Below are 27,023 nucleotides of genomic sequence, written 5' to 3'. Positions count from 1 at the left end.
GTTGGTTTCTTCTTAGACGCGCAGCGATAGCTTCGGCCTCGTCTGCATTAGGGTTATCCAGTTGATTCGAGCAGGCCTTGATCCCTCCAATGAAGCTGTTGCATCGATACATACAAATTTTTTTTCAGATAGCCCGTTGCGAGGTGTGAGATGCCACGAGATGGCGGCTGACAACTCTGGTGGTTCTTTAGATAGCTTCAGGACAAGACTGTTCGGTGGCTTTTCATCACGGCAGAGTTTCTGATCCTGGTCCAGACGAGATACAATATCCTCGGCGGGTCTCAAGTCCGAGGACAAGCTTCTAGCTACCAGCTGCGAATTGACTTTTATCCTCGTTCTCACTGATGATCTTGGAAATTGGCGGTTATGGGTTGAGTTCGTAAATAGGCCCCGCGCCGCTAGCGTCTGGAGGTGGAACCCGCTTGACTCAACCTCTGACTCAACGGTCAGTTCAAGGTCAGTTCTACTCTGACATCAGTCTCTGATGAATTGATACCTTCTTATCAGGCTCCGGCGGAAGGTCTTCGTCTTGAGAGTTTTTGTTCGAAGCAAACAGAGGCAGAGTACTGCGTAAACAACGTCAAAATGACCGCGCCGCCATTCGGGGAGATCGTTCGAAGTTTGTCGCTGATGCCAACAGAAATGGCCCACGCGATCATCGAAGATCTTCGTGTTTTTGACGTGCTCAACTTATTAGTATGCGACGATCCCAGAGTCACTGCTGCAATTTCTTCTCACCGCGGCTGCCAAGCTGTATTCGGCACAGCCCCTGGCACGTTCTGCGAAAGGAAAGAACTGATCAAAAAGTACTGGGCTCTGGCCAATCGGATTGGTAGCGGCTCTATAAACTTCTGGTATAGATCTGTCATTGCGTTCAATGTCAACTGTGCCGGATTGCAGCACCTCCCTTCAATCCTCGACGACCTTCACGCTCACGTATTGGAGTACATCAAGGACCAGACCAGTGTGGTGAATATGAATCGGTTTACTGTTAGCTCCAAGGGGATTCCGCCGGTTACATCTGCTTCATCTGTTGCACAGCTCGAAGAATGCTGTACAGCCATACGTGAGGCCAAAACTCACTTTCTCGAAAAAGCCTCGGGCCAATTACGCCGGGCGTGTATCTTGCTGGAAAATAACCCCGATCTCTTGAAACGCACCATGGATCCAGATCAGAAACCGCGGCCGAATACTGCGCACATCGTCGCCAGGATGAACTTTGTCGCCGACAAGATTTCTCAGAGCAATTTGCAGGACCCAGTGCACACCGAGTACTACCGCTACACGTTTTTCCCAGTGAGTCCATTTGACTCTTCTTTGGCAGAGTTGCTTCAGATGATGGATCATTTTGATATCATCGGCGGAGGTGAGCTCTTGCTCAACAAAGATGGCTCCTCCGCTTGCAAATGGCAGCATGCCCCTGCGGTTCATGGGCTTGCGCGTGTCGTGATTGATGGTATGGCCTACCATCACAACTTTTGGCCCAAGGATCAGGGCCAATATAGAAATTCACAAGTCGTGAATAAGAAGGGCGATACGTTCCGAACAGGAAATACACCTTGGTCTCAGCAACTTGACTTGATCTTGGATGAGTCAGTGCGAGGACCGTTCTTCGCACCTCATAAATTGGGAACAATGAAACAATGGAATCGACCACGAGAATGTGCCGGATGCGAGCCCTTTGATGATAAGGAAGAAGAATGGCTGACTTCGTTCGTGGAGCTATATCGGTATCTCGAGGCATTGAAGAACAAGCCGAACACGTCTAGATGAGGATTTGTTTGTCCAATTCGATTGAATAGGAAGGGAGGAGATTGCCGTCACGTACAAGACCCAGTAAATCTGTCAAACATTCTGGAAGTTGGGCTCCATGGGCCACAGACCTGGATTAGACTCATATACTACCGTTATTAGAGGTCTGGACTTTGCCGACTTGCTTCTATCATGCAGTCTTGCCGAAGAAGTGGCCTGGGGCCATTACAGCTCCTGCATCCAGACGGGACACTCTTGCACCACACTCATCTAGCCATATATTCCAGTTGCAGCTATTAGGGCTGTCGAAAAGACCGTCACCACCGTGCAAAGCCCTCTGATGCTCATACAAATGATACAAGATCACGCAGCGAAAGACGAAACAATATTTATATCTACCGGTAGAGGGAAGACCCTGCCGGTAAGTCGTCTCGTCCAAAAGTACTTTCCAGAAAGGAGAATACGTAGCTAGGACCCGATCTCTTACGCACTCACCCTACTCGGCTCTAGTCACGTCACGCTAACGTAGTGCTCTCCCTAAACTCCCACGGGCGACACGACATCCACCCGATGGCCCGATCCTTACTTGAACTGAACATACTAAGCCACATGATGGATAATCACATGCGAGTCCTACTCCTGACTAACGTAAAAAAAAAGTTTCTTCGACAGTATTTCCCCTATTCAAAGGCAGCCAGTTATATTCTTTCCGCCTATCAATGACTACAAGCTAGGCATTTTCAATTCTCAATAGCATAACCCCTCTTCTTAAGGTTCAATCTCACGACTGGGCGATTAAAAAGGGTTCGGACTCGGTCGGTGGTGTCGTCGCTGGAAAAACCTTCCTTGTTGAATGTGATACTGATGGTCATATACCTTTTTCTTGTCATTGTACAGCACATACGACCATAGGGTGTGGAGAACAGGGCTTCCCGTCCGCTCAGCCGTACTTAAGCCACACGCCGGCCAGTTAGTAGTATGGTGGGTGACCACATGCGAATCCTGGCTGTTGTATGTTTTTGTGTCTGTTTTTCGATATGGAAAAGGTAGCCTGCAAGGGTCTCTGCCCGTCTATTGATGTACGAGTAACAAAGAATTGTTATTTGATAAAACCTCTTCTCAGAGTTTCGGTTTTACGACTCGGGTATATGAGTACTCGGACAGTGGTTACGATATACAAACTCCGAAATCTGACTACCAGTACCAGAATTAGAACGTAGTTCAATCTTAATCAGCGACTAGTCATTTGGGATGTCTACAGTCCACCGTTACAAAGAAGATTTCCTCCTTTTCTAACTCTGAGCTCACAAGACTTGATCTTTCTCATCTATCAACTCAGCACATACGACCATAGGGTGTGGAAAATAGGGCTTCCCGTCCGCTCAGCCGTACTCAAGCCACACGCCGGCCAGTTAGTAGTATGGTGGGTGACCACATGCGAATCCTGGCTGTTGTATGTTTTTGTTCGTGTCTTTTTCTCCCGGGAGAAATAAAATAGGACAAGATCCGTCTAGAGTTAGGTCACTAGGTAGACTACAAGACTGGAGACATCCGAGTGTATGATGAGAAAAGAGCTACTGTGCCACTCTTGCTAACGAGAAGAAACGGCGTCACCGTGAGTTGATCAAAGGGACTCGGTAAGTACTCACTTCCTTTGTACAGTGTACACATGAACACTCGTCCAGAGCTTTAAGGAGTGTGAGTGACTTATGAGTCTTGGTCGAGGTTTATTACTGGGCCTTTTCTATATAGTCTTCAATCTTCATAGATGGATGATTGTTGATGGCTTGGACTAGACAAGCGGTTAGCTCGATAGGTTACCTATCTGCGCTTATTGCGCTTATTTCATGGCGGTGGGTTTGAGAAGGAAGGGAGAGCCGACTCCAAGAATGACTGGTTGATTGCGGGCGAAAAAGATATGGTATTTGTTAGTCTGTCAATTTGTAGAACTCGTGGAGGATTCGTTGAAGAAAAGCATTTTGCAAGAAGGAAAAAGAAGTGTGAGACATTATTGTTTTTTTTCTTTCAGCGAGAAAGCGCAAACACAAATAGTTTTACGAGAGTCGATCTGCTAGACTCGAAGAGAAAGTTGAAGCCTTGACGTTCACAACAACAGCCCTAGTACTTCCAAAAACTTGTTCTTCCCAACCTTTGGAGGTCGGTCGGGTAATTCCATCAAGGAAGCCACTGCAATCTGCGCTCCACGGACACTGTATTCCAAGCTACAAGCTGCATCACCAGGAACTTCCACGTACTGACCTATGAGACCCAAATTTGTTGTGCCATGAGGGATCACATCCGGACGGTCATGGTGGGCACGAGACAACAGCATCGAAGTCCCCAAGGGCATGAGGCAGGGAATGGTGATTGATGATGAAATGAGAGAATCACAGGCAAATCCCAAGTGAGAAAGAAGTTCACGCAAGATGTCTTGGCCAGAGCATTGGAGCATTGGCTTCTTGACGTATTTACCGACCCGTTCGGGACGTAAGGCGTAGCCCCAAACGACGTGGACATGGTTGGGCTGCGTCGCGAACACTGGCTGGTGAGGAAAACTGATGGTCAAGTCCCAGGGACATTCTGTGATAGTGAGCAGGGCGCCGGTGCCCGGCTTGTCTCGCGTCAGATGAGCGTAATGGTGCATGAAGTCCGTGGTGTGCAGGGTGACGGTGAAGGTCTCGATCTGCGACTCGCTCGGCCGGTTGGAGAAGTTGGCAGGATTGCCGAATTTGGTGGACTCGTGTTCGAGCTTCTGCCAAAGCGACCACTCTCCGCTTTTTAAGATGGTCTCAGACGGAGATGATAAGGGTGGTGGAGGGGCCGTGTTAGATCCGGTCTGCGTACCGGTAGCGACTGATCCCAATGTCACGATGACAATGTCGACAGGGTCTATGGTAATGAGATATTCATGGCCGTTTTCCTGCAGTACCAGCTCCGAGATGGTGGTCGGGTCACTACTCGGGTATGATTTGAGGTCGGTCACCATCACGTTGAACCGGAAGTCAACCCCTTGCTCCTTCAGGTATGTAGTGATGGGAGTGATGAGAGACTCGAAGAGAGTGAACGGGGTTCGTTCCATGTCTCGCACATCGTTGTGGGTGTGCAACTCAGGCAGCCATTTACTGAGAAGACGATGGAACTCCGCTGCACTATGCCACTCTTGAAGCAAAAAACTAGACAGGCATCAGCTCTGAGACTTGAGAACGCAAGAATCCCAGAAGGCGATCAAGGCTCTTACGTGGTTGACCATAACTTCCAGAATTCGGACTCGAAAAAGTTCGCGTCAAACACATCACTAATCTTCTTGGACTCCATAGCCCTCTCGCTCTCCAAGATGAACTTGATCAAGTCCATGCGAAACTTCGCCCCGATCGGGAGCCGATGCGTATCAACTCTACGCGTGCCATCTTCAGTCTGACTGACTGCGCGGGTCGAGGCTCTATTCAATGGTCGGTTGGAGTTCTCCTGCTCCCTGATGGCTTCCCAGAGACTTTTATCTGGACTTTCCCGACTGGGGACCATGGCAAGCAGGTCTTTGACACACTGCTCGTAGAAATACGGCAGTGCACCTGTGTGGAGGATGTATCCATCTTCCGCATTGCCAGACGTCTCCATCGCTCCACCGGAGGCATGATGGGCGTCAAGGATGTGGACTTGATTAGCCGGGACCTTGGCCTGTTTGATCAAGTGTACTGCGGCGGCGAGCGATGCAATACCGCTACCGATCAACCACGCCTGTACGCTCTGGGGATCACGTTTGAGGGTCATTGTTGATACAGCTGAAAGAGGCCCTTGACTAGAGAAGTGCTAAGGAAATGCTTTTCATCATGAGATTGCAACCCTTCCCTCATCAATATATAGACTTTTCGATACCACCAAGTGCTACTACCCAAGGCATCTGGGCGCCGGTCTCAGCATTCCACATCCAGCACTCGATGATTTAATAAAACCGTATGATCATGGCCAGATCACTTCCAAGACAGACTGTATGATGTATACAATGATTCATGCCACAGAATAGGGTCTAGCATGTGACCAGATTCTCGGTGACAGTCAGGTGACAGGACAGGGTTAGGTAGTTGTCAACCGCAGCAACCACGCCACTGCTGAAGGGGACCACCCAGGCTCTACCGTAACCGACGACTCTTGTTCGTCATACACGAGCTCGGAAGTATGTACGACCTGGGCCCAGTTCCAATCATGGTTATCCAGTTATGGCCATGAGCAATACTCCGTACTGTCGAAGTGGGCATATCCGACTGTGTACATTGGATACTCTAAACAAGTGGACCCGGCAATTTGGTCTACAATCATCGACTTGCTTTCCTTGTTGCTTTTCATTTCGCGGAGGAGATTTAAAGCTAGCGAACCAGTGTTCCTCCCAGATTCATTTCCTTGACCAAAAAACTTTTGGTGTGGCGTAATGGCTCTGAAAGTATAATCTTGTAATTAGAACAAATGTGAGGAAGGTGTATCCATCCTCATCTGGTCTTCGAGCTCAACTCGCAGATGGTACTCGCCCGGTAGCTCCTCAACGATGCCCATCTTGACTAAACGCTCCTGTCTCGATTGGATCCTGACTGAACACATTCTGGGAAGAGCCTCTTAACTGAGCAGACAGGTACTGTATTCACAGGTCTTCGATACGCAAATCGATGACATGCAGGTCCGGCGAGATTACTCTCATTGCCCTCTGGTGCCCATGGTCCGCATTAAGTTCATGATCAGACAACGAATCATACTATATGATTTCAGTCCCCGCTGCCACCAACACATACCAAGCTTTAAATCGATATCATACAGGTTCTGGATCATATGCTTGGGACGGGAGCCAACCAACGGCTCCCTTTGCATTCCGTTCGGCTGCGATTTCTTCCTTGCTGATCGACGTGACAACTTGACAGACTGAGTACAGACCGATGTCATGTCGGACATGCCACTTAGTACATAGGCACCCAATATGGAGACAAGTCTCGTACAAGAACTGGACTATTCAATCATGGTTTCATTCGCTAGAACCTGATACCCAGGCCTACTCAGCACAGAGACAGCATGGTTCGATCAAACCCGGAGAGAGGCTTCACAGATTCTAACACTCTCCAGCGCCTGGCCCGTCACAACACTCACGAAATAATTATCTCCGTTCTCGCCCGTCGCATGCACTATGACATTCTCCCCAAACTCGCAATCATTTTCGTTCTCGCCCGCTTCACAGTAGTCCTGATAGCTCGAGGCCGTGATCCCATCCTCTTCCGCGAGAAGCACGGCCCTTGCGCGAGCCCTAGCTTCAGCATAGGACTTGAAAAAACCCTCGATATGAGTGTCGTGCGTAGGCTTGCGCTGGTGACTGCAATAGGGAACATTTGTCTGCACGACGTAAAAAAGAGGAAGTTTGACGCGTCCATCTACATCTTCTTCCTCATCAGTCCTCAACTGGAGTGAATTGGGAGACGTGGAGATACGCAGCCGAAACTTTGTACCGTCGTTCGCGACTGCGTAGACCGCGAGTCCCGTCCCCTCTGTTGTTGCGAGCTGTTCCAGGGCGTCCGGGCTTGTCTCGAAGGTTGGGAACCATTCCCGCTCGTATCCGGCGTTGTAGAGACCGCAATGCGCGGCCTCCTTGGCTTTGCTGATGGACGTGTAAGTGCCCAGCACGCGGATCTTCTCAGTCTGTCCGATTGGCACTTTTAACTGGGAGATTGTGAGCATGACATGGTAGACAGAATCGGGAATATTCTGAGTGTGCTCGGCCATGATGGGTTCTGATATTGACGAGTCTGACTCTGGGGATTTGTGAATAGAGACCGAAAGATATTGTGTCCGACGGGGGCAGTGGTCTTTTGGGAGCTTGTGTCAAACAAGGGAATCCGCGGTCGCATTCAAAGCAGGATCTCTGGGAGGCCCGGCAGTGGTTAATATAGAAAAAGAGTATCTTTCATAGAAACCCCACACCATCTGAAAGTGAACGGAAGTTCCACGGGAGTCGAAATGGAATGAGACAAGCACCTCAGCTACCCAGCGATCAAATATGGTAAATGAGATCTTACGACAGCACTTACGCATGACATGTTGTGACAACCCGCGTTCAAAAGACGAGTCTGGTTTCCATTAGAGCAAATACGACCGAATGGCGAGACTGTGGCATGATCAACAGTCCCAAGGTTGTGGTAAATTCGGTACGACCAAAGTTTGCGTTTCGTTTCCTTTTTGTAGAAATTAGGTTTGAACCTACGGTTTCAGCCTGATCTTGAGTTGAACGTTTATCAGCCGGCCGGCAGATCCAGGGCTCACTCGTTTGTCTGGCCATAACCTTACGAGGTCGATGTTCACACAGGAACCTCGGGCGGTTTTCTTCTTGCGGCGTGTGGTAATTGATGACGAAAGATCCTCTGCAGAGGACTGCTACAGAAGGTCCCATGGATCATGCTGAACCCGTCACCTGACTACGGCCATATCATGGCTGAGTAAGGACGATGGACTCGGATCGCCGGTCACTCATCGTTGCCATGGCCCCTTCCGGTGCCTCGTAAATGACATTGTAGATTCGATTGCGAGGCAGTTGGCTTGAACGTACTGCAAAATCCAACCGGTAGAATGCCACGATGCAATGGTGAAGAAGTCTGGCGACTCAAAGGGAGCCTGGATTGAGTACTCAGAGTGACTAGGTAGAAACAGCCGGACTAAGATCAACCAAGTGGGTCTGTCTTATACAGCCAACGTGATCTTCGGTGCCATGGACGAGATCTTGATCGTGGTACAAGAGTTTCGAGAGTCATTCAAGGTCCATCGGAGTTTTATTTCATGATATGAGATAGTCAACAAAAGAAAAGTGAACATCGAGTATGGTAAACTCGGACAAGTAGCCGTAACGTGAAACAACGCCCAACTCAAACATGATTCTGGAATGGCAAAGAAGATGATAGTCCAATTCAACCCTCTGCTTCGACGATAGACTTCAGCCAAAAAAGAAATAGAATAGAAAATTACTGATGCACGACTCTGACCGGGCGGCACAAAGAAGAGTCCCTCAACGAGTCATCTAGTAATCAACGACTGTCTACTTGCACCGCTTTTCAACAATGTTCGCACCGTGCTCCTCATACTCCTTCTTCGAGATCCACATCTGGTGGAAGGTACCCAGACTGGCCAAGATACTGCCACCAATCCAAGATCCAAAGCGACGCTCGGCAGTATTTCCAGGCGCAGAGATACGCACCCGAGGGCCAGGGTAGAGCTGCTGCAGCTCGTGGTTGAGACGATCTGTGAATCCGTACATCAGACTCGATCCGCCAGTGACAACCACGTTGTTCAGCAAGTGCGGACGAATGTCGACATCAACACCACCCAGAGACGCCTTGATCAACTCGGGGATAGTCTGCGCTTGTGTGGGAGCAGGGAATGGCGAATCGGGGTCCGCAATCGCAGCCTTTGCATCAAAGAGGGACTCGACCACGCGGAAGCGATCGACGCCAAAGACTTGGTTGTATCCGTCGGGGAATTCGAATGGACGACCTGGTGAAGAGCGGGCCACTTCCTCGTTCGGTGCACCCGTGGGTGACGCTGCAGAGAGCTTGTTGGGTCCGGGCCAGACCTGGACGACGCACTCTTTGAATTCAGACAAGGTGCGCTCCTCCAGCAGAGCTCGCCAGGACGCGTCAGGCGCCTTGTCTGCGGGGAATGTGCGGTATTTGGCTTGGGGTGGTTGACCGGCCTCAACGGGGGATTTGGAGTTGACGAGGTAGTGAGGGGTGACGGTAATGGGTTGCGGAGAGTTCTTCTTGAACAAAGCGCGAATTTGAGAAGAGACGTAGTCGCCGCCAAGTGGTGAATGTTGAATGCCCCGCTTGAGAATCATGCCGTCGTGCACAGGGGTAATTGAGATATTTGAGGCACCAATGTCGACAACAAGACCCGACGCTTTTCCAGATGCGAAACTATGACAAGAGTCCAGATTAGCCCCGAGCCCAGTCTCTCACAATATATAGTCATTATAACATACGCAGCCAGCACACCACTTCGCGCTAGATAAAACGCAGGTGTCCCCCATTTTTCCATCGCAATTTCAATCGTCTTCTCGCGAGCCTTGGCCGGGTTCCACGCGGATTCGGTCATAAGGAGCGGGCTGTCCGCGAGAGGCTTCTCATCCGTTTCCACTTCCATCTCTGTGGGCAGTTCTTCGGCAGGTATATCATTCAGACCGTTTTGGAATGGATTGCCAGGCTTCGCAGTGGTGAGTCGAGAGGTGATCGAGTATTCCCAGACCTTCTCGGCCATGTCCCAATCTTCGACAATGCCATCTCTGCCCATAGGGTTGTGTACTGAGAATCCAGGGTGAGGGTTCACATAGATATCATCCCCGTAGAGAAGTCGTTCTTGACCGTCGGCGGTGTATTTGCCGTAGTAGGTTGAGATCAGCGACTTGGGAGCATCTTCACCAGCAAAGCCGGCGCGAGTGGTTGAGTAGCCGGGGTCGAGAACGATGGCGGAAACCTCATCTGGACGCGTATGGGAATTAGCACTGGAGCAAGTGGACGCGTGCTGGTCATTCAACCCGATGGTGTGCAGACGCGGTCATCTGGGGTTCTTGTCGCATCGCGCGAAAAAGCACATACCTCCACCGTACTCCGCCGTTTGGGGTGGGTTCGAAGGGTTCATTGCGAGGGGGTAATCGGTACTGTTGAGGGCGAGTGATTGGAAATCGCACGGGTGTCCGGATTCCAACGAGTTAAATCAGCACCACGCAGAAAAAAAAATTCCAAGACGTGGGATAGTGAGGGAGGATTAAAGGGCGAGGGTTTTCTTTTTCGGTGCGGGAGAGTCAAGAAGCTTTGGTTGCGGGCGGAGAGACACATGCTCTCACGTTGGACGGATGACCTCACGTTGCGCCCGCCTCTCGTTATATCTCTCGACAGAGTCGACACAACTACTCATTGCGCCCCCAACGGAACATAGAACTCTGCATTTACACATATACGGCTTTCTGACACTATGGAAACAGAGGTTGATAACATCCCTCAAAACCTCTTTCGATCCGCAAAGCGACGCAAGTTCGCCCGCCGTCGCCAAGATGACGACGAAACGCCTGCTGGTACTGCCACTGAACCGGCCTCTGAGAACCAGGCAAACACTTCTCAAACTCCCGAGCCCAACCAAAGGAATGAATCAGATGAAGGCACACATACTGCCGGTGTAGTTCGTATGCGGCGACCAAAAGCTCTACACAAAGGAGGCATTGGCTTTTCCGCCACGGCGCGACCATCGAGCAAGACTGGCGACACCCAAATTGCGCTCGTCCCAACCGAAGAGCAAGAGAAGGAAACAATTCAAGCCATGGCCGATCGCTTCCAGACATACACAGGCCAGGCAGAGGATGTGGATAAACACATGTACGAACCATTCTATGGCAGTCCCCCGGCCCACTGATCGACTGGCGCAATCCCAACTAACGTGATAAGGATGGCATACATAGACGCAGAAATGGCTAAGCGCTTCCGCCGAGGCCCAACGACGGAGAGCGCATCAACAGAACGACCAGAACCTAAACCCGTGTCTGAGGTTACGTCTGCCCCAGGACAGCCACATGAGCGACTTCCAGCCTCACTAGGCAAGCTTCACGAAATCGACCTAGGACAGGAGACGAAACTGCAAAACATTGCCAGGACAGAGGCTGCCGCGCGTCGTCTAGCAGGTGACGAGACACATGAACCCAATCAGTCGATAGACCGCGCAGGATCGTCCACGAAGCAAGGACGAAACCGAAAGCGTCGTACTAGCGCAGACATTGAGCGCGACAGATTGGTCGAAGAGATTCTACGCGAGAGCAAATGTAAGTCTTTAGTGGTCCTGATAAGAATCGCAATTCGCTTTGTTACGTTTGCTAATGCTTGTTATCTGCAGTGGACGTCTACGACGAACCCGAGGAAGAACCACAAGACGGCGATATGGCAGCAGACGATCGTATCGCCGAGCAATTCCGACGAGACTTTTACGATGCCATTCAAACACGTCGGAGGGCTCGCCCTGCGAAGACGGCGAAGACGGCTAGCAAGACCGAGGCACCAAAGGGCCCTAAGCTCGGAGGCAGTCGCAGCGCGAGAGCAGCAATGCGTGAATCCCAGGCAAAAGCTGCGCGAAAGTAAATCAGAGTGGAGGCTATACCTGGAGGTTGATCCTTCGAGGTCTTTGATCTTGCGAGTAGATAGTGCTTCAAATTGCAATGACTGTTCACTCGCACTTTTACTTCAACGAGTGCGTACTTGATATTATCCAGCAAACATGATGCGAGAAAAGTCCCCGCAAGGTTCAAGAATTTCCAGCCGAACTGGTGTCCATGACCAATTGCCGGGAGAGAAAGCGAGCCTCCCAACACTTAGTCCCTTACCATCGAATTACTCATTCCTATCTCTACTGAAGACCCGCGGTGTAAATAAACGTTAGTTAGTTGTTACCCGTACTTGACGGGACGCTTTATTCAGTGGGGCAAAAAGGGAGAGTGCAAAAAGGGAGAGTGCAAAAAGAAACAAGCTCTGCTCACTGCCAGATTTGAACTAGCGACCTCGTGATTACTAGTCACGCGCTCTACCAACTGAGCTAAGCGAGCTGGTTCATGCAAGACCAATCCTATTTTAGCAATATGAATGTTTTTGAAAAATCGATCAAAAAGGACTACTGTACATGCAAGCATCATGGCATAACGGAATTTTCCCACGTAAAGTTCAGTAAGGTTTTGAAGACGTACATCTTATCAGGGCTGGCTTGACTTTGAATTTATCACGTGCTTTGGCTGTCCTACATGAAATGAGGGACAAGGCGCCACGAGGAACGGCCGGCAGCATGTGGATGACTATGATTACAACGAAGTCAGATAAGTGATTTCAGCTTGGCCATATTGAGTAGCGAGATCCAGCGAAGTTTGGCCACTCAGATTAATTGCGTTGACTAGAACCCTTTACAAGCAAGTAACTGCCGGACAATCTCCTTGGACCCCTGCTTCGCAGCCAAATGCAGCGCTGTATCACCGTGAACGTTCCTGGCGTCAATCAGGACATTATCTCAAGCGAGCAAAAGCTTGGCCATGGCTTTATATCCGTACGCAGCAGCCAGTATTAGCGATATATGACCCCAGCAACTCCTGGCTTCAACCCCGACATTATCCGAAGCGAGTTAAGGCTTGACCACGGCCTTCGTGTCCATACATAGGCCATTTCGACAAGTTCTTGCCAGTTGCTGAGCCCTGAAGATGTACTGCAAACTTGTCGACAGCCTATATACTGACGTCCGACGATGAAGTGAATTGTAGGTTTCAAACCATGATTGAAGCTCGAAACATCTGAACAATTCATCTTGCGGAATACTGTTCGCAGCTGTATCGGCGTCGCTATGTTCTTGTTAATATAGACACGAGTCATGGGCAAACCCACAAATGTAGCAGCACTCTCCCGCAGCCTCCCAGCTACTTCGTAAGGTGATTGTTGCTCTGATTCTGATCTGATGCAGCGAGCAAGATATCTCGCAGAAAGGAAAAATTTAAAAACATACAACAGTCAGGATTCGCATGTGGTCACCCACCATACTACTAACTGACCGGCGTGTGGCTTGAGTACGGCTGAGCGGACGGGAAGCCCTATTTTCCACACCCTATGGTCGTATGTACTGGAGATAGTTACAAAAAGAACTATGGACATCAGTTAGATGCAAGACAGAAGAGCAGAATGACAGAGAGATGGATGGTAGGCTGGCTTGTAGGCCATCGCAAGTCTTGGAATTGGATAGCCATGCGTCAGAGAGAATCCTAGCAAGTAAGCAGTGAGCAGAACCAAGGTCGGAGGACTTAACCGAAAGTTATTCGACTGCTCTTAAAGCTCAACTCGACTACTGTTACCTATGCCCGCACATACTTATCAGTGTAACCACTGTAACCAGTAAGTAATCGCTGATAGAGTCTGCTTTGACGGAGCACAATCTACTAATTGAACGGCGTGTGGGTGTCCTTAGGCAGATGATTGGGTGGCTGCCGCCCGGGTGAATTTAGGATGGATGGTCTTCGGTGTGAGGAAACACTACTCACCTCACGGCGACACAATAGGTTGCATTCTGTCGCATAGCAGTCGCTGATTGAATTTCCAAGGCTTCAAACTCATTGTGAATGCTATTGGTGCACATGTAAGGTTTACTCGGCTTCATTCGGAGATATTTGACGGAACAATAGTATCCTTACATTGCAGACAAGGACGTACCAGTCACTTAACTTAGGCCCAGGTTGGCTCATCTCTCCCATTTCAATAGTCCACTAAACTGAGCATTATCACAAATGGTACCACTATTTTCGGTTAGTCACCGGTTTCATCTCTGCGCCTGCTCACGGCCCTCTTCTCTCTGGTAGTCTGGAGGTTTTTACCGCTCCTGCATTTCCATGGGACGTATCTCTTTGTTAGGGAAGATACAGAGGCTGGTACTTGTACCTAAACGGAGTGCCGATGCCGTATGAAGTAATGCCCGGATCTCAACTTAGACATCTATGTTGCGAGCTGGGAACATCCAGTGAGTGCTGTTCTGGTCATCTCGTCCTGTCTTCAAGTCACCCCTATTGACTAACTGCTGTAGTTATCTGAGAGTACGTTGATGTTCCTGAATCACTCAGATCGCTTCACATCACTCGAAGAATTCAAGTCTTTTTCATCAAGATGACCGATCGCCAGCGACCTATCAAGACACGATTCCTCGTGCTTTCCGACACACATGGCCTCGAGAAGCTTGCCCAAGATACCTCGAAACATACTATCGACGTCGTCATCCACTGTGGAGACCTGACCACGGAGTCCAAACTTGAAGAATTCAAAGCTTCTATTCGTCTCTTGAATACCATCAACGCACCGTTGAAAATTGCAATAGCTGGAAATCATGACTTCACGATGGACATTACTGCCTTCCGAAGAAAAGTGGCTGACGCCAAACCACCTTTGAACCCTACCCTGGTCAAACAGACGTATGGCTACGAAGGAGAGGCGAGGAAGCTATTCGACAGACAAATTGGCATTACTTTTCTGGATGAAGGAACCCACGAATTCCGATTGAATAACGGCGCGATGCTAAAAGTCTACGCTAGCCCATACACGCTGTCGCTAGGTGATTGGGGTTTTCAATACCACCCTGATCAAGGTCATGATTTTGCAATCCCCAATGTCGACGTTGCTATTACCCACGGTCCTCTAAAAGGGGTGATGGATATGACTTACTCTGCTGAGCGAGCAGGGTGTCCTTTTCTTTTTGAAGCGATAGCTCGAGCTCGGCCTCTTATGCACTGCTTCGGCCAGATCCATGAAGGCTGGGGGGCCAAACTTATCACCTGGCGCCAGAAACGGAGTGCTAAGCCTTCACATTTGACCGATATCGACAACGAGAGATCCACTACAATAGCGAGATTATCTAGCGAACGGAAAAAGCTAGTCCAGAGCCCCGCGGGGGCCTTTTTCACCAGCCATTGTCATTCTGATCTCAACCCGCTCAAGAGGGGCTTGCAGACCCTGTTTGTGAATGCTGCGATTGAAGGAGAGAATTCTCTACCAATCCAACCAGCATGGATCGTGGACTTGGATCTCTCATCAGCGTGTTGACGGGGGAGCACTTTGTATTAAGTCATGGGCAGCGATACATCAACTTCAAATATCGAGCACACTCATTGACTCCTCATATTACTATTCATGCAGAACCAACTGCTATTGACATGGAAATTACCAAAACATTGAATGAGATGAATACCTTTAATCCCACAATTACGTCCACCAACTTCCGCGTATCTTTAGAATAATTGCTTTCAAGACCGCGGTCTTCAGAAGATTACGATGCAATAAACAAACATGCCTGTTGTTTAAAAGGTGCTCCATATTCTGGACTCCGTAAACTCGAAATCCACTCGATTTGAGCAAATTCTCTTTCTCATTATCACTTACACTGCGCCTGTGACTACAACGAGATTTTACAAAACCACAATGACTATCTTCACACTCCCTCCGGAGCTCTTGGCTCGCATAATATCTGAGGTGACCATGAACTCAACAACTGACCTTGTCGCCCTCGCTCAAACATGCCGAATCTTCCACCAGCTGTGCGACAGGCAGACTTGAGGGCGATTTCACCGAGTGCGAATCTTCCCAAGTGCCAGATTTATGGATCAAGGTTTTGATCTTCTGATGGAGATCCTGAAAAGACCCCGCCTTGGTCAATACGTACAAGAGATCCAGCAGCTCGGGCAACCGGGAATCGAGGTCCTCCAGATGAGTGTGTCCGACCAGCGCCGACTCGGCCCAGAAGAGATGAGCTTGCTCTCTTGTGCGGTGCAGAGAGCGGGCTTTACAGGGCGGGAGGCGCGAGATATCACTGGGCTACTTCTCCATCGCTCCAAGGACATCGACGATACTGAGCTGTTTCAGGTGCAGGATCCAGAATAGTAAGTATACCTCTCACCTCACTTCTGATTTGACATCACCTCAGTGTACTCTCAGAAATTTCATACCCAGGTTAGGGTCTTCAGGTCACATGATTTGTACTTCGCAGACCGCTATGGCAGAACGCCTCTCCCCCTAAGGGAAAAGAAGAAAACTATTATAGAGAGGACCCCCCTCCGCCCCCATTCTAAGCGTATATTCCAAACAAGTTAGCCTAAACTATTGTTGTTGTGTCTCTTATCCTGATTCCTGTACAACCGAAGTACTAAGATTACGCCGGCCACTGATACCTACTTGAATCTTCAATATTGTGTCAACCCAGGTAGTTCAGCCCTAGAGATAGCTTTTGCCACCGTTCTTCTGGGGATCTTTCCAATCATCTACCAATTCCGTGATTGTCTGAGAAGATCTCTACGAGAGGGTTCTAATAAAGACTTTTTCCGTCAGAAAGTATAGGCCTCCACTAGAGGTCTTATTGTAGGTCTCCATTCAGTATTCACACGATGATCATTCCGTGTGTCCCTGCGCAACAAGACGCCAGGCGGGAAGAATCGAGGAATCTTGGCCCTTTGGCAAGGGTGTCTAAGTCAAGAACATCTGCCCTGTTCGAAATGACGTATTGTATTTTCTTCACGACACCTGCTAAATACATCCTTATTCATATTCCCATACCATCAGCTAGCCGCCCACCTTACTATTAGCACATTCGACATGCGCAGGAACGTGCGTGGGCACTCGAACAAGGCCCCCTCAATCTCAAGGCTTATCACGCCGGAGATGAAATTACCGACGACCAGTGGTGCACTGGTGTCTCAGATTAATAGCGCCCGGGATAGACCGCCGAGCGGGAACTGTGCCAACGGAGACCAGTGGCAGGATACTGAGGCAGGGGGATGGGGTCGTTGACGGAGAGAGGACACGAGCGGGGCTAATTGCATTTCGTAGTCGTGGACGGGGAAGTGGTTCGAGAGGGTGCGGTTCTTTGCAGGCTGGGCTTTGAAGGGTTGCGGTGGGATGGAGAGAGCGATTTCTGTGTTGATCATTTATTTGTAGGAAAGACAATCTTGGAGTAAGTATGTATGTAAGATAGGGCCAGACTGCTAGTGGTAAGGTCGTCGTACTGTAACTATGGCATCCATGGCCCGACGGGAGGTGTTCAAAGGATGTGATCCACTGCTTAATTCAAGATGCTTTATACCCGATCAAGTATGTAATCATTGTAATGTACTGTACGTGTATGCTAATCCAGCGCGATACAATACCCCAGTACGACTGTCGCTCTCAACATTAGTACAGTCCGCTCCAAGACGACGGCTGCCCTGGTCTAGAACCATGCCGATCGACAAGAACACGCATCGCATTCTTTCCTAGTGGGCCAGACTGCGGTCCAGCCCAATGCCGAGCATTTGTGCATTCTTGGTGGGCTGACAAGGGTCCTACTGTACATGTGGATGTATGGAAGTGAGAGTACTCTGTAGTCTGTACTCTGGTTGTTCTCTGCTCTTAGCTACTGTCGGAAAGCAAACCCATGTCTCTGAATTCTGCATGTTGCCTCGAGTACAAGACCTGCATAGATCTGATGCACAATGAAAAAGTAAGGGCTTGGTGGTGCCGCCACTCGGTACTCCGTGAGTCCGTTGGTGGCTTGCGTGTGCCGCGTACCATGCAGGAACCAGTGAACCACCGATAAGCTGTAAGAGCCTTGGAGGTACAGTACTCCAGTATTATTGAGTCAGGGATTATTTGGTCCCTATGTAGTAGCTTGCAGATACTCGAAGTGGATAGTCGAATCACGGATAATACCCGGTACAAATGACGATGAGCCCAGATCAGCCGGGCGATATAGGGTCATAAATGTCTATTTATATATGAGATGAATGATGTGAGCCGTCTAATCAAATTTTGCGCAGAGTTAGTCCAATTGCTAGTATTACCTTGATTTATTTCTATGCTGTATGCTCGAGCGTCATACCCTCCCACCAATTCTCCAGGATCATGTGATCTCAACCCTACTAAGGTACGCACAAAGTGTTGTGATCGATGGTGTTACAGTGGCGTGCCGTGGAGGGGACTGTGGCTGAAGGTGGCGCTCCAGTCAGTCATCCAGGTGTAGATTGGAATGCGCTTGATGTTTACCGTTGTCAGAGATGGTCTCATACAATACTGTGGTGTACTGTGATGTATGTATCCGAACGTCCAAAATCGAAAGGATCCTCCCGTCTATATTTGGGGAGTCATGATTGGAAGCCGGTGTAAATTATGGACGGGTGTACCTGTTCGGTGGTGTCTGGATCGCCTCGGATTCGCTTAGCGGCCCCAGTTTGGTGTCTGTCTGGGTCACGATCTCAGTCACATGGCACAGAACCGTGGACGCTCGAGACCGGCCCGCTTCCACTCCACTGATTCAGGGGAAAGAGATACCAGGAAGTTGGAACTGAGGGTGGTATATGAGAGTATGGGATTACGGGGTAGCAATACTCTTGGCCGTATGACAAAATGACCTGGCAAAATGATTAGAGTCATTGCCATACTGGAGAGTCTCCAGTAGAGAGTGTAACAGTCATGTGAAGAACAGGATATGGTGAAGCTTGCAGGTGCCAAGTGGAGCTGGTCAAACCTATACGAAGCACCGCCCGGGCATTCTCTTCTGGCATTGTCCGGGTTCTTGTGTCGCAGAGCGCGCGAGAGAGAAGAATAAAATACATAGCATCTCTCTTTGGCTCTCTCATCATCGCCCATTCTCGGCCTCTGCAGTACCGTCCACTTACAATCTTACAGCCTTACAGTATATTTCTCTCATTTTTCGTTCGGGTCTTGAACTGCTGAAACACGCTGGAGCCAATCAGTCCCGGCTTCAGGGGTGTCTCGAATACCCCACCCATCCTCTGCATGTGGTCGGGCACTCCCTCACAGACGCCCTCCATTGTTATCCTCCGTGGTCGTGCTCCCTTTCTTTCATACAATCAACCACCACCGCTGTTCCAGCAGAAATCCGACATTCGCTCTACTCAAACACACGCGGTGCTCGACCGTCTCTTGTTAATTCGCCTGTTCGAACGGGGCAATTGCGTTGTATAATTTTCGACCAGACTCGCAACGACTACTGAGTGGTAGTACTGACTGTCCCACACGCACGCTCTCTGTTTATCCCGATCGCACTCTCCGTCCGAACCACTCATTCTCCTCTCACAATTGGACTTGTCTCCCTATTCTGCGGCAATCCTCAACAGCAATTGCTGCAATCGTTCATTTGGAGCGCCTTCTTCTCGCGGGTTGATCCTGCTGAGCCTCATTCGCTATCGGTCCACTCGTTTCGTCTCCCTTGTCGCTGCTTTTCCTATTCGACAACCACGTGGGGGTTGACCTCCGTTCATGAATCTGTGGGCATATTCGACCGTTGTCGCCTGAACTAGATCGTGCCACTCCACAGAACTCCGAGCCTCTCTTTCACCCTACCTGTGAACCCCGAACCTCCGACTCGTTGCACTCGGTCCATTGCCCTTCTCGGTCAAAGATGCGCACCATCATCTTGACCCTCCTGGGACTGGGTGCGTTGGTGCCCCAAGCTCTCGCCGATGACACCCTCAGCACCAAGGGATTCAGTCTCTGCATGAAGGATTCGGATATTGCGGTGCAAAAGTTGGATGTGTCTTACTCTAAATCAACCAGAAAGGTTGTCTTCGACGTGGCGGGCTCCAGTGCGAAGGAACAATATGTCACTGCCTCTCTGGTGGTGACGGCTTACGGTCATGAGATCTATACAAGGACCTTCGATCCCTGTGGAACGGATATTCACGTCGATCAACTATGCCCCGGTAAGAGAAATCCTCCATGAACGTGCGACGGATCCTCACGATCTTCACGGGGACCAGGAATGACCAAACCTGAGATCCGTGGTGATTCCCGAATCCCCATTTCTCGCATGAGGTTCAATGCTAACAGAACCGCCCCCTGTAATATAGTCCCCGCAAAGGGTTTCGCCGCCAGCGGTGACATTGTCGTCCCCGACGAGTACGCCAGTCAAATTCCCTCCATCGCCTTCAATATTCCCGATCTCGACGGTCAGGCCAAACTCATCCTGACGTCAAACAGTACCGACGTGGCCTGCGTGCAGTCCAATCTATCCAACGGCAAGACCGCCAGTGTAAAGGGTGTCTCTTGGGCGTCGGCCGGGATCGCGGCCGGTGCGCTGGCCTTGGGTGGCGTCTCTGCGTTGAGTACCGCTGGAGTCAGTGGGGCCCCCTCCGCCAGCCCGTCCGCCGGAGATGTGATGGGATGGTTTGGCTCTATGGCGATGAATGGCATGCTGAGTGTCAGCTACCCGCCTGTCTACCAGAGTTTCACCAGAAACTTTGCTTGGAGCACAGGCCTGATTCCCTGGGCGAGCATGCAAAATTCGATCGACAACTTCCGCAAGTCCACTGGAGGCAACTTGACCCACAACAGTTATACTTATCTCTCGGCTCTGAACACGGCCACTTCAACACAAACCACCAATGCTTCTTCCACGGCCTCCAAGCGTAGCGCAGAGTTCGTCTACCAGAGTCGCCACCTGTTCATTCGGTCGTTGGATTTCTCAGAAAACAGCGGGTCGAACGGGACCGGCACTGCCAATGCCACCAGCAGCTCGTCTGGTGGTCTGACCTCGTGCGGTGATGTCGTGTCCAACATCAAGTGCTATGCTCAGGAGGTAATGATTCCTTCCGCCAACGTCTTCATGACGATCCTTTTGGTCTTTGCTATTGTTGTTGCGGTCATTGTGGTCGGTATTCTGTTGCTCAAGGTAATTTTGGAACTCTGGGCCCTGTATGGCAACTTCCCCCAGAAACTGGCCAACTTCCGTCGTGATTACTGGGGTCTCATGGCGCGAACCATCACCAACATGATTCTGGTCCTCTACAGTATCTGGGTCTTATACTGTGTCTACCAATTGCGAAACGGTGATTCCTGGGCCGCCAGGGTTCTCGCTGGTGTAACTTTGGGCGTCTTTACGGCAGTCCTCGCCTTCTTTGCATGGAGAATCATCTACCTTGCGCGCAAGTACAAGAAGACCGAAGGTGATACTGCTGCTCTGTACGAGGACCGCGAGACCTGGCGCAAGTACAGTTTGTTCTACGATTGCTACAAGAAGGATGTCTGGTGGATCTTCGTCCCCGTCATTGTCTACGCTCTCGCCAAGGGATGTATCATTGCCGGTGCTGAAGGCCACGGCATGGTCCAGACCATCGGTCAATTGGTTGTCGAGTGCTGCATGTTGGCTCTGCTTCTGTGGAACCGTCCTTATGCTACCAAGTCTTCGATGGGTATCAACATGACCATTCAAGTTGTCCGTGTCCTGTCCGTCATCTGTGTGCTCGTCTTTGTCGAGGAATTAGGTCTCTCTCAAACCACCAAGACCGTGACCGGTATCGTGTTGATTGCCGTGCAATCCACTTTAACGGGTGTTCTTGCCATTCTCATCGCCATCAACGCTATCATCTTTTGCGTGCGAGAGAACCCCCACGCCAAGAAACTTCGCGAAGCCGGTTCGTTCAAACCCTCTCCATTCTTTTCTTTTTTTCATCTATGGCCCTCGTTCCCCCCCCAAGAATCCACCAATACTAACTCTATACTCTCCTGGTCTACAGAAAAAGCCAACAAGGATCTCGATGATCTCACACCGCTTGATGCCCGCGAATCTCTTCTGATTGATCACCCACCCAAGCGCGACTTTACCGAGATGAGCAAGTTCAACTTTACCACCCCTTACGAGCCATACCGGGATCAACCGATGCACCGATCTGAAAGCCACGAGCACTTGGTCAACGCTGACCATGGAGTCACCCGTGGTATCGCTTACGACCGCAGTCACAGCTCTGCTGTGGATTCTCGTTCCTCTATGGAAGGTCGCAAGCCGACTGCCCCCGGTTATGGCATGGCCTACTGATGTCACGATGTTGCCTGACTTTATTTTGTTGAAATATCTCTCTCTATGCCTGAGCTTCTGCAAGTCTCTTCCCCTTTTTCTCCTTCTTCCAAATATTGTATTCCTCACCCCTGCCTTTCTCCTACCTGATGCATGCTTCTGTACCCAAAACACCGCGTGAAATCCCTACTTTCCTGAATGGTTTGATTTAGCGTTTCTCTCGCATGGCGGAGTCAAAAGGTGTATCAAGCTGCACCTCATCTGTGATACAGGCACTGGATGGAGGAGAAGCCCCGCCAGTCGTGGACAATGTACAGTTGAGAACATTTGTTTTTCTCCCCTGTGCTTTCCCTCCTCCACTCATTCATCTGTTGACAGTTGAGCTGAACTTGGCTTCTCCGCCCCGTCGTTGATTTAAGAACTCGGCGGTTATCTTTTCGCCTTTTTTTCATCATTTTCCATCTTGATTTTGACCTTGCTTATACCAGAATTTTCACTGTTCAATTTTGACTTTATTCGTTTTTTTCATCTTTCTTTCCAGTGGAATTGGTGCTATAAGCTTCTCATACGCTTCATTCTCATATATAGATGATCTGAGGATCTGGAATTTGAGATCTGGAATCTCATACAATTTCAACCAAGATTTTCGCCCTCGAGAGATGATCTTCCTGCCTACGTAGACTGCGATGCTGTATCGAGTTTGGAATGATCAGCGATTCAGCACCCATTGCCATGCGTGCAAAATATGGAATCTCAAACCAGGTCGGACTATGCCATTCCTCACTTCTTTCGCTCAATTTCCTCCCCTCTCAACTTCGACTAGACTAAGTGTGAAGCCATTGTACACTGGCAGTAGACAGCTAAGCTTACCTCCTCCACCATCCCGGTGATACTGGGCTGTCCATTGACTCCATTCCCCCGTCCTCGAGACACTTTCCAACCCCGAATCCGAACGCAAACCCGAAGTTCTATCCGACAACTCCTCCCACCGGGCCTGCGCAATCAGCACAGGATGCGCCATGCAGCCATGCACACACCCTCAAGAAACGCGAAGTCGAAACACAAGGTCCTTGGACCTGAATAGAATCTGCAATCTGCACTCGTCGCAATGACATCTGAAGTTCCACTGCGCACTTGACTCTTGAGCAGTGTGTGATGCGGTGGGCCACTGGGCTCTGTATCCGCATGGTTTGTTCCGAGTCTCGGTGTGTACTGTGCAGGTGCTTCTCGCGTGTGCTTTTTTCGGTGGTTCGTTCCGGGGGCGTGGCGGATTGGCCTCGGTTTTGTTTTGGGTATTTGCAGATTAGAGGATTGGAGGGTATAAGATATAGGATGTAGAAGAAGGGTCAGTCTTCCAGGGTCGACTCCCTAATCTCCAGCTAGTAACTAATAGGTAGCTGGTCTACTAAGATAGAATTAAAAGACACCATTTACATCGAGCTCTTTTCGATGGCAGACCTCAGATCTGGGTACTAGTTCGGTGTTGGTCGAGGTACATACTACATAATGGTATGTCACGAATTCCATGTACGAATTTCATGCACGGATCCAAGGCCGATCTTGAATACCGATGAATATCAAGACCCACGAGGCTGTGAACGTCGATTTGTCACAGCTATACAATCCAGAAGTTCAGAACCACAGGTAGTGCAGAGGCCCATGCAAATATTTGCATACCATAGTATAGTTAATACTATATTATACTTAGGGTTGCGGATGCCGGTCTCAACATTGACCATTCAGAAAATATACCGAGTCAGTGAGTACTACAAGACACGAGTAGTAGGCTGGTTCGGGCTGTGGTAGAACCTGTCTATATTTTGACTTCGGGGTCCCATTGAAGCCTTCTTTAAGCTCGGCTGTCTGAGGGGGCTCAGATTCCGAGGTTCTGTGCACAGTCATGCACGGCTACTTCGCAGATGGATATCGATTGAAAAGGAATGGGTGTGATTCATTTCGAGAAGAATGACGGGATTGACTGGGGAGTGAATGGAGACATGTGGTAGGTATTGGGCAAGGTGCATCTCCGAACGATCAATACCGTATTTGCGTCAATATTGTTCGATGGAGTATTGTCTCCGCTGGCTTGTCGATTATGTGGAGAAATTCAGGGCCGATGTAGTTCTCAGAGAAGACAATATCGAGAAAGATCAGGAGAGTCGGTAACTCTCATCTATCATGTGGGGCTCCAAGTATGTGTGGCATTGGCAATATCGGAAACGTAGCGTAGCATGATACGGCGATCTGAAGAAGTAATTCCATAATTCCAGGAGAGTGCAATACAAAAAAAAAGTGAAGTGATAGAATATCAATATCCAATGGCCCGGTTAAAATAAGTAATACATGTTTCGAGGGTAACCTGGAATAAAGTCCAATCATCCAGAAATAAACCAAAGAGGGGTTCAAAAGGAATTGAAAACACAAGACGGGGCAAGTGACAGGCAGAAAAAAAAAGGACGAGATGTGCCTCCCGAATGGTCAGTTCTTTTGTTTTGATTTTTGAGTTCGCCAATCTTGACCTGAGTACCTTGTTCTTGCACCAGTTCCCAAACACTCGATGATCGAACCCTCCGCCAAATCAATGGATGATGTGAGATATGAGAAAAGATATGATGGATATATTGGCTGTTCTGCGCTTTTGTGACCCAGACTTGGAAGTTGATGACTTAGCTCGGTCGAATGCTCGATTAGCGAGAGTAAGGGTGGAATCCACGGTGTCCACCACGACCGCCGCCGCGGTAGTTAGCACCGGGCTTGCCGGCGTTGCGGGGACCGGTTGGTGCATTTGCAGGGGCGCTCTGAGGCTGAGGAGTGACACTGGAACCTGAGTATAGAGAGAGGAGAAGAAGAGAAAGATGTTAGTTGACGAGCGTGGTCATCGACGCAGGGCAATCTGGAGAGACGACAGAGGTGGAAGGAGAAAAGGACCGGAAAGCATGGCATAAGGAAAAGAAAAATCATTGAACATACCACGACCCATGCTACCACCACGAGACATACCCTGAGGTCCGGTAGGGATATTCGGCTGAGGAACCTCATCATACATGCCCTCCCATGAGGTCGGACCGCCCTGTTGATAAGGCGCATAGCCACGGCTGGGATCCATAGCACGACGAGCCTGCTGTTGCTCATACTTTTGCTGTTCAAACGCAATCTGCTCCTGGGCGTTGTATCCAGGTCCACCGGGCTGTTGTTGCTGCTGCTGGCCACCACCGGACACCTGACCCTGGCCCTGCATTTGCTGCATCATGGCCGCGTTCATCATGTTGGGCATGGCGTGCTGGGATCCCGGCGAGGCCGGGTTGGGGCTCATGCCGCCGGGTTGCTGTTGCTGCTGGGATTGAGGCTGCTGCTGAACCTGCTGCTGCTGTTGAGGACCTCCACCCATCTGCGCGGCCATCTGCTTCATCTGCATCTGTTGCATCTGCTGCATCATGGCTGGGTTCATGGCTCCCATGTTCATCTGACCACCTCCCATCGCCATTTGCTGCTGCATCATGGCAAAGTACTGCTGCATGCGCTGCCAGTACTGGGCCATCATTTGGGGGGTCATGCCACCGGCCATGCCCTGCTGAGATCCGCCTTGCTGCTGGACATTCGAAGATTCTCCACCCTGGTTCATGTCGCGGAAGTTGTCACGACCACCACGGCCACCGCGGTTCTCGTCGCGCAGATTGCCTCGTGGCTGGGCCTTCTTGACCTCAATCTGTTTCCCGAGGATCTCAAGGGGGCGAGAGGGGGCGTTCTCAACTGCGGCCTCGCTGTCAAAGGTGACGAAGCCGAATCCACGAGGTCGGCCAGTATCCTTGTCGATCATGAGAGTAGCATCGATGACACGGCCGAATTGGGTGAAGAATTGCTTGAAATCTTGCTCGGTGGCCTCTTGACTAACGCCGCCAACGAATATTTTGCTGGTCTTTTCTTGCTCATCACGGGGAATAGCGCGCTTGGGATCAATCTGGTCAAAGAAGAGAATGAGTTAGCCAGATGTGTTTCGCTGTCCATCTGTGAAGAGATCTTGTGATAGAATGCTTCTTTTCCATGATGGAGTGCTCAACTTACAATTTTGCCGTCAAGGTAGTGCTCCTTGACCATGACAGTGTTGACAGTCTTGGGATCACGGAAGGTGAGGAAGCCAAAGCCACGAGAGCGGCCAGTAGCACTGTCACGCATCACAGTACATTCCTGAACCTCACCAAACTGGGAGAAATAGTCCCGCAGGGATTCTATATGATATATCAAGTAGAGTTAGGAACCTAATTCATCGTTTCAAACTTCTCATATTGAGCTTCTTGGATTCCGCAATACGTACGATCTGTAGTCTCCCAGTTCAAGCCGCCGATGAACATTTTCCTATCCAAATTCGTATCAGTATCATAATCTATCACTGACATGCGTTCTCCACAGCTAGAACGTGTGAATGTGGTGACTCAAAAGCCACAACGAGTCCGATGTATGGTGACATGATGAGGACAAAGTCTCTCCCTTCTTGTCCAAGGTCACGATCGAGCTGACCATGAGTTGGTGCCGCTATGCTGCTGAACACAAATACAGCCGAAGCTGGCTCGGACCAGAATCCCATCCTCTTGTGCCAGGATGGCTTTCGAGGGCAGGATCAACCAAAAAAGGCGAGACCTCAAAGCTATCCAGGCAAGTCCTTTCAGTTACATGACCATGTCATGCACAAAGGTCCATCAATTGCAAGCTCGGTAACCAGGCCCGCCCACTGGACTACATGAGCTTTAATCATCCAGGATCGATCGCGAAAACCCGGGATTTCTCTTGAGTTCAAAGACTCGTGCGGGAGAATCGGATGTACCAGTAGGGTCCGAGTGATTGATGTGTTCAGGCGAAAAAGTGAATTTGTCAGGTAACTCTGTCTGTCTGCTCTGCCTGATTTTCTTTCTCTGACACGAAATAGG

The 27,023-nt window shown here is 49.9% G+C and overlaps 10 protein-coding genes across 10 annotated transcripts; 5 read left to right on the top strand and 5 right to left on the bottom strand.

Moving 5' to 3' along the window:
• Positions 1-12: 12 nt before the first annotated feature.
• N7539_008098 (uncharacterized protein) lies at positions 13-432 on the bottom strand (the record flags this gene model as incomplete). Its single annotated transcript, XM_056937698.1, has 2 exons — positions 13-42; positions 115-432. Coding segments are annotated over 2 exons (348 nt in total), but the record flags the coding sequence as incomplete, so codon positions are not given.
• Positions 433-585: 153 nt separating this feature from the next.
• N7539_008097 (uncharacterized protein) lies at positions 586-1,773 on the top strand (the record flags this gene model as incomplete). The annotated part of the gene is made up of 1 exon (XM_056937697.1): positions 586-1,773. One exon carries the CDS (start codon positions 586-588, stop codon positions 1,771-1,773), a length of 1,188 nt encoding a protein of 395 aa, XP_056786789.1.
• Positions 1,774-3,856: 2,083 nt separating this feature from the next.
• N7539_008096 (oleate hydratase) lies at positions 3,857-5,520 on the bottom strand (the record flags this gene model as incomplete). The annotated part of the gene is made up of 2 exons (XM_056937696.1): positions 3,857-4,925; positions 4,991-5,520. The coding sequence occupies 2 exons, from the start codon at positions 5,518-5,520 to the stop codon at positions 3,857-3,859; spliced, it is 1,599 nt and encodes a 532-aa protein (XP_056786788.1).
• Positions 5,521-6,813: 1,293 nt separating this feature from the next.
• N7539_008095 (uncharacterized protein) lies at positions 6,814-7,506 on the bottom strand (the record flags this gene model as incomplete). Its single annotated transcript, XM_056937695.1, has 1 exon — positions 6,814-7,506. The coding sequence occupies one exon, from the start codon at positions 7,504-7,506 to the stop codon at positions 6,814-6,816; it is 693 nt and encodes a 230-aa protein (XP_056786787.1).
• Positions 7,507-8,809: 1,303 nt separating this feature from the next.
• Positions 8,810-10,407, bottom strand: N7539_008094 (actin family protein; the record flags this gene model as incomplete). Its single annotated transcript, XM_056937694.1, has 3 exons — positions 8,810-9,686; positions 9,752-10,247; positions 10,365-10,407. The coding sequence occupies 3 exons, from the start codon at positions 10,405-10,407 to the stop codon at positions 8,810-8,812; spliced, it is 1,416 nt and encodes a 471-aa protein (XP_056786786.1).
• A 333-nt stretch (positions 10,408-10,740) lies between these two features.
• Positions 10,741-11,891, top strand: N7539_008093 (telomere length and silencing 1 family protein; the record flags this gene model as incomplete). The annotated part of the gene is made up of 3 exons (XM_056937693.1): positions 10,741-11,138; positions 11,208-11,578; positions 11,650-11,891. The coding sequence occupies 3 exons, from the start codon at positions 10,741-10,743 to the stop codon at positions 11,889-11,891; spliced, it is 1,011 nt and encodes a 336-aa protein (XP_056786785.1).
• A 2,544-nt stretch (positions 11,892-14,435) lies between these two features.
• On the top strand, positions 14,436-15,365 carry N7539_008092 (metallophosphatase domain-containing protein; the record flags this gene model as incomplete). Its single annotated transcript, XM_056937692.1, has 1 exon — positions 14,436-15,365. The coding sequence occupies one exon, from the start codon at positions 14,436-14,438 to the stop codon at positions 15,363-15,365; it is 930 nt and encodes a 309-aa protein (XP_056786784.1).
• A 375-nt stretch (positions 15,366-15,740) lies between these two features.
• N7539_008091 (uncharacterized protein) lies at positions 15,741-16,199 on the top strand (the record flags this gene model as incomplete). Its single annotated transcript, XM_056937691.1, has 2 exons — positions 15,741-15,856; positions 15,914-16,199. The coding sequence occupies 2 exons, from the start codon at positions 15,741-15,743 to the stop codon at positions 16,197-16,199; spliced, it is 402 nt and encodes a 133-aa protein (XP_056786783.1).
• Positions 16,200-19,710: 3,511 nt separating this feature from the next.
• On the top strand, positions 19,711-22,122 carry N7539_008090 (transient receptor potential ion channel family protein; the record flags this gene model as incomplete). The annotated part of the gene is made up of 3 exons (XM_056937690.1): positions 19,711-20,011; positions 20,159-21,721; positions 21,824-22,122. The coding sequence occupies 3 exons, from the start codon at positions 19,711-19,713 to the stop codon at positions 22,120-22,122; spliced, it is 2,163 nt and encodes a 720-aa protein (XP_056786782.1).
• Positions 22,123-24,788: 2,666 nt separating this feature from the next.
• N7539_008089 (RNA-binding protein) lies at positions 24,789-26,450 on the bottom strand (the record flags this gene model as incomplete). Its single annotated transcript, XM_056937689.1, has 4 exons — positions 24,789-24,925; positions 25,072-26,059; positions 26,164-26,327; positions 26,414-26,450. The coding sequence occupies 4 exons, from the start codon at positions 26,448-26,450 to the stop codon at positions 24,789-24,791; spliced, it is 1,326 nt and encodes a 441-aa protein (XP_056786781.1).
• Between the last annotated feature and the right edge of the window lie 573 nt (positions 26,451-27,023).

The sequence above is a fragment of the Penicillium diatomitis genome (assembly GCF_028827545.1).
Source record: "Penicillium diatomitis strain IBT 30728 chromosome Unknown utg000012l_segment0_segment0, whole genome shotgun sequence".
NCBI classification, from domain to species: domain Eukaryota; kingdom Fungi; phylum Ascomycota; class Eurotiomycetes; order Eurotiales; family Aspergillaceae; genus Penicillium; species Penicillium diatomitis.
Note: the sequence above shows the minus strand (reverse complement) of the source record. Positions and strands in the feature narration are given on the sequence as shown.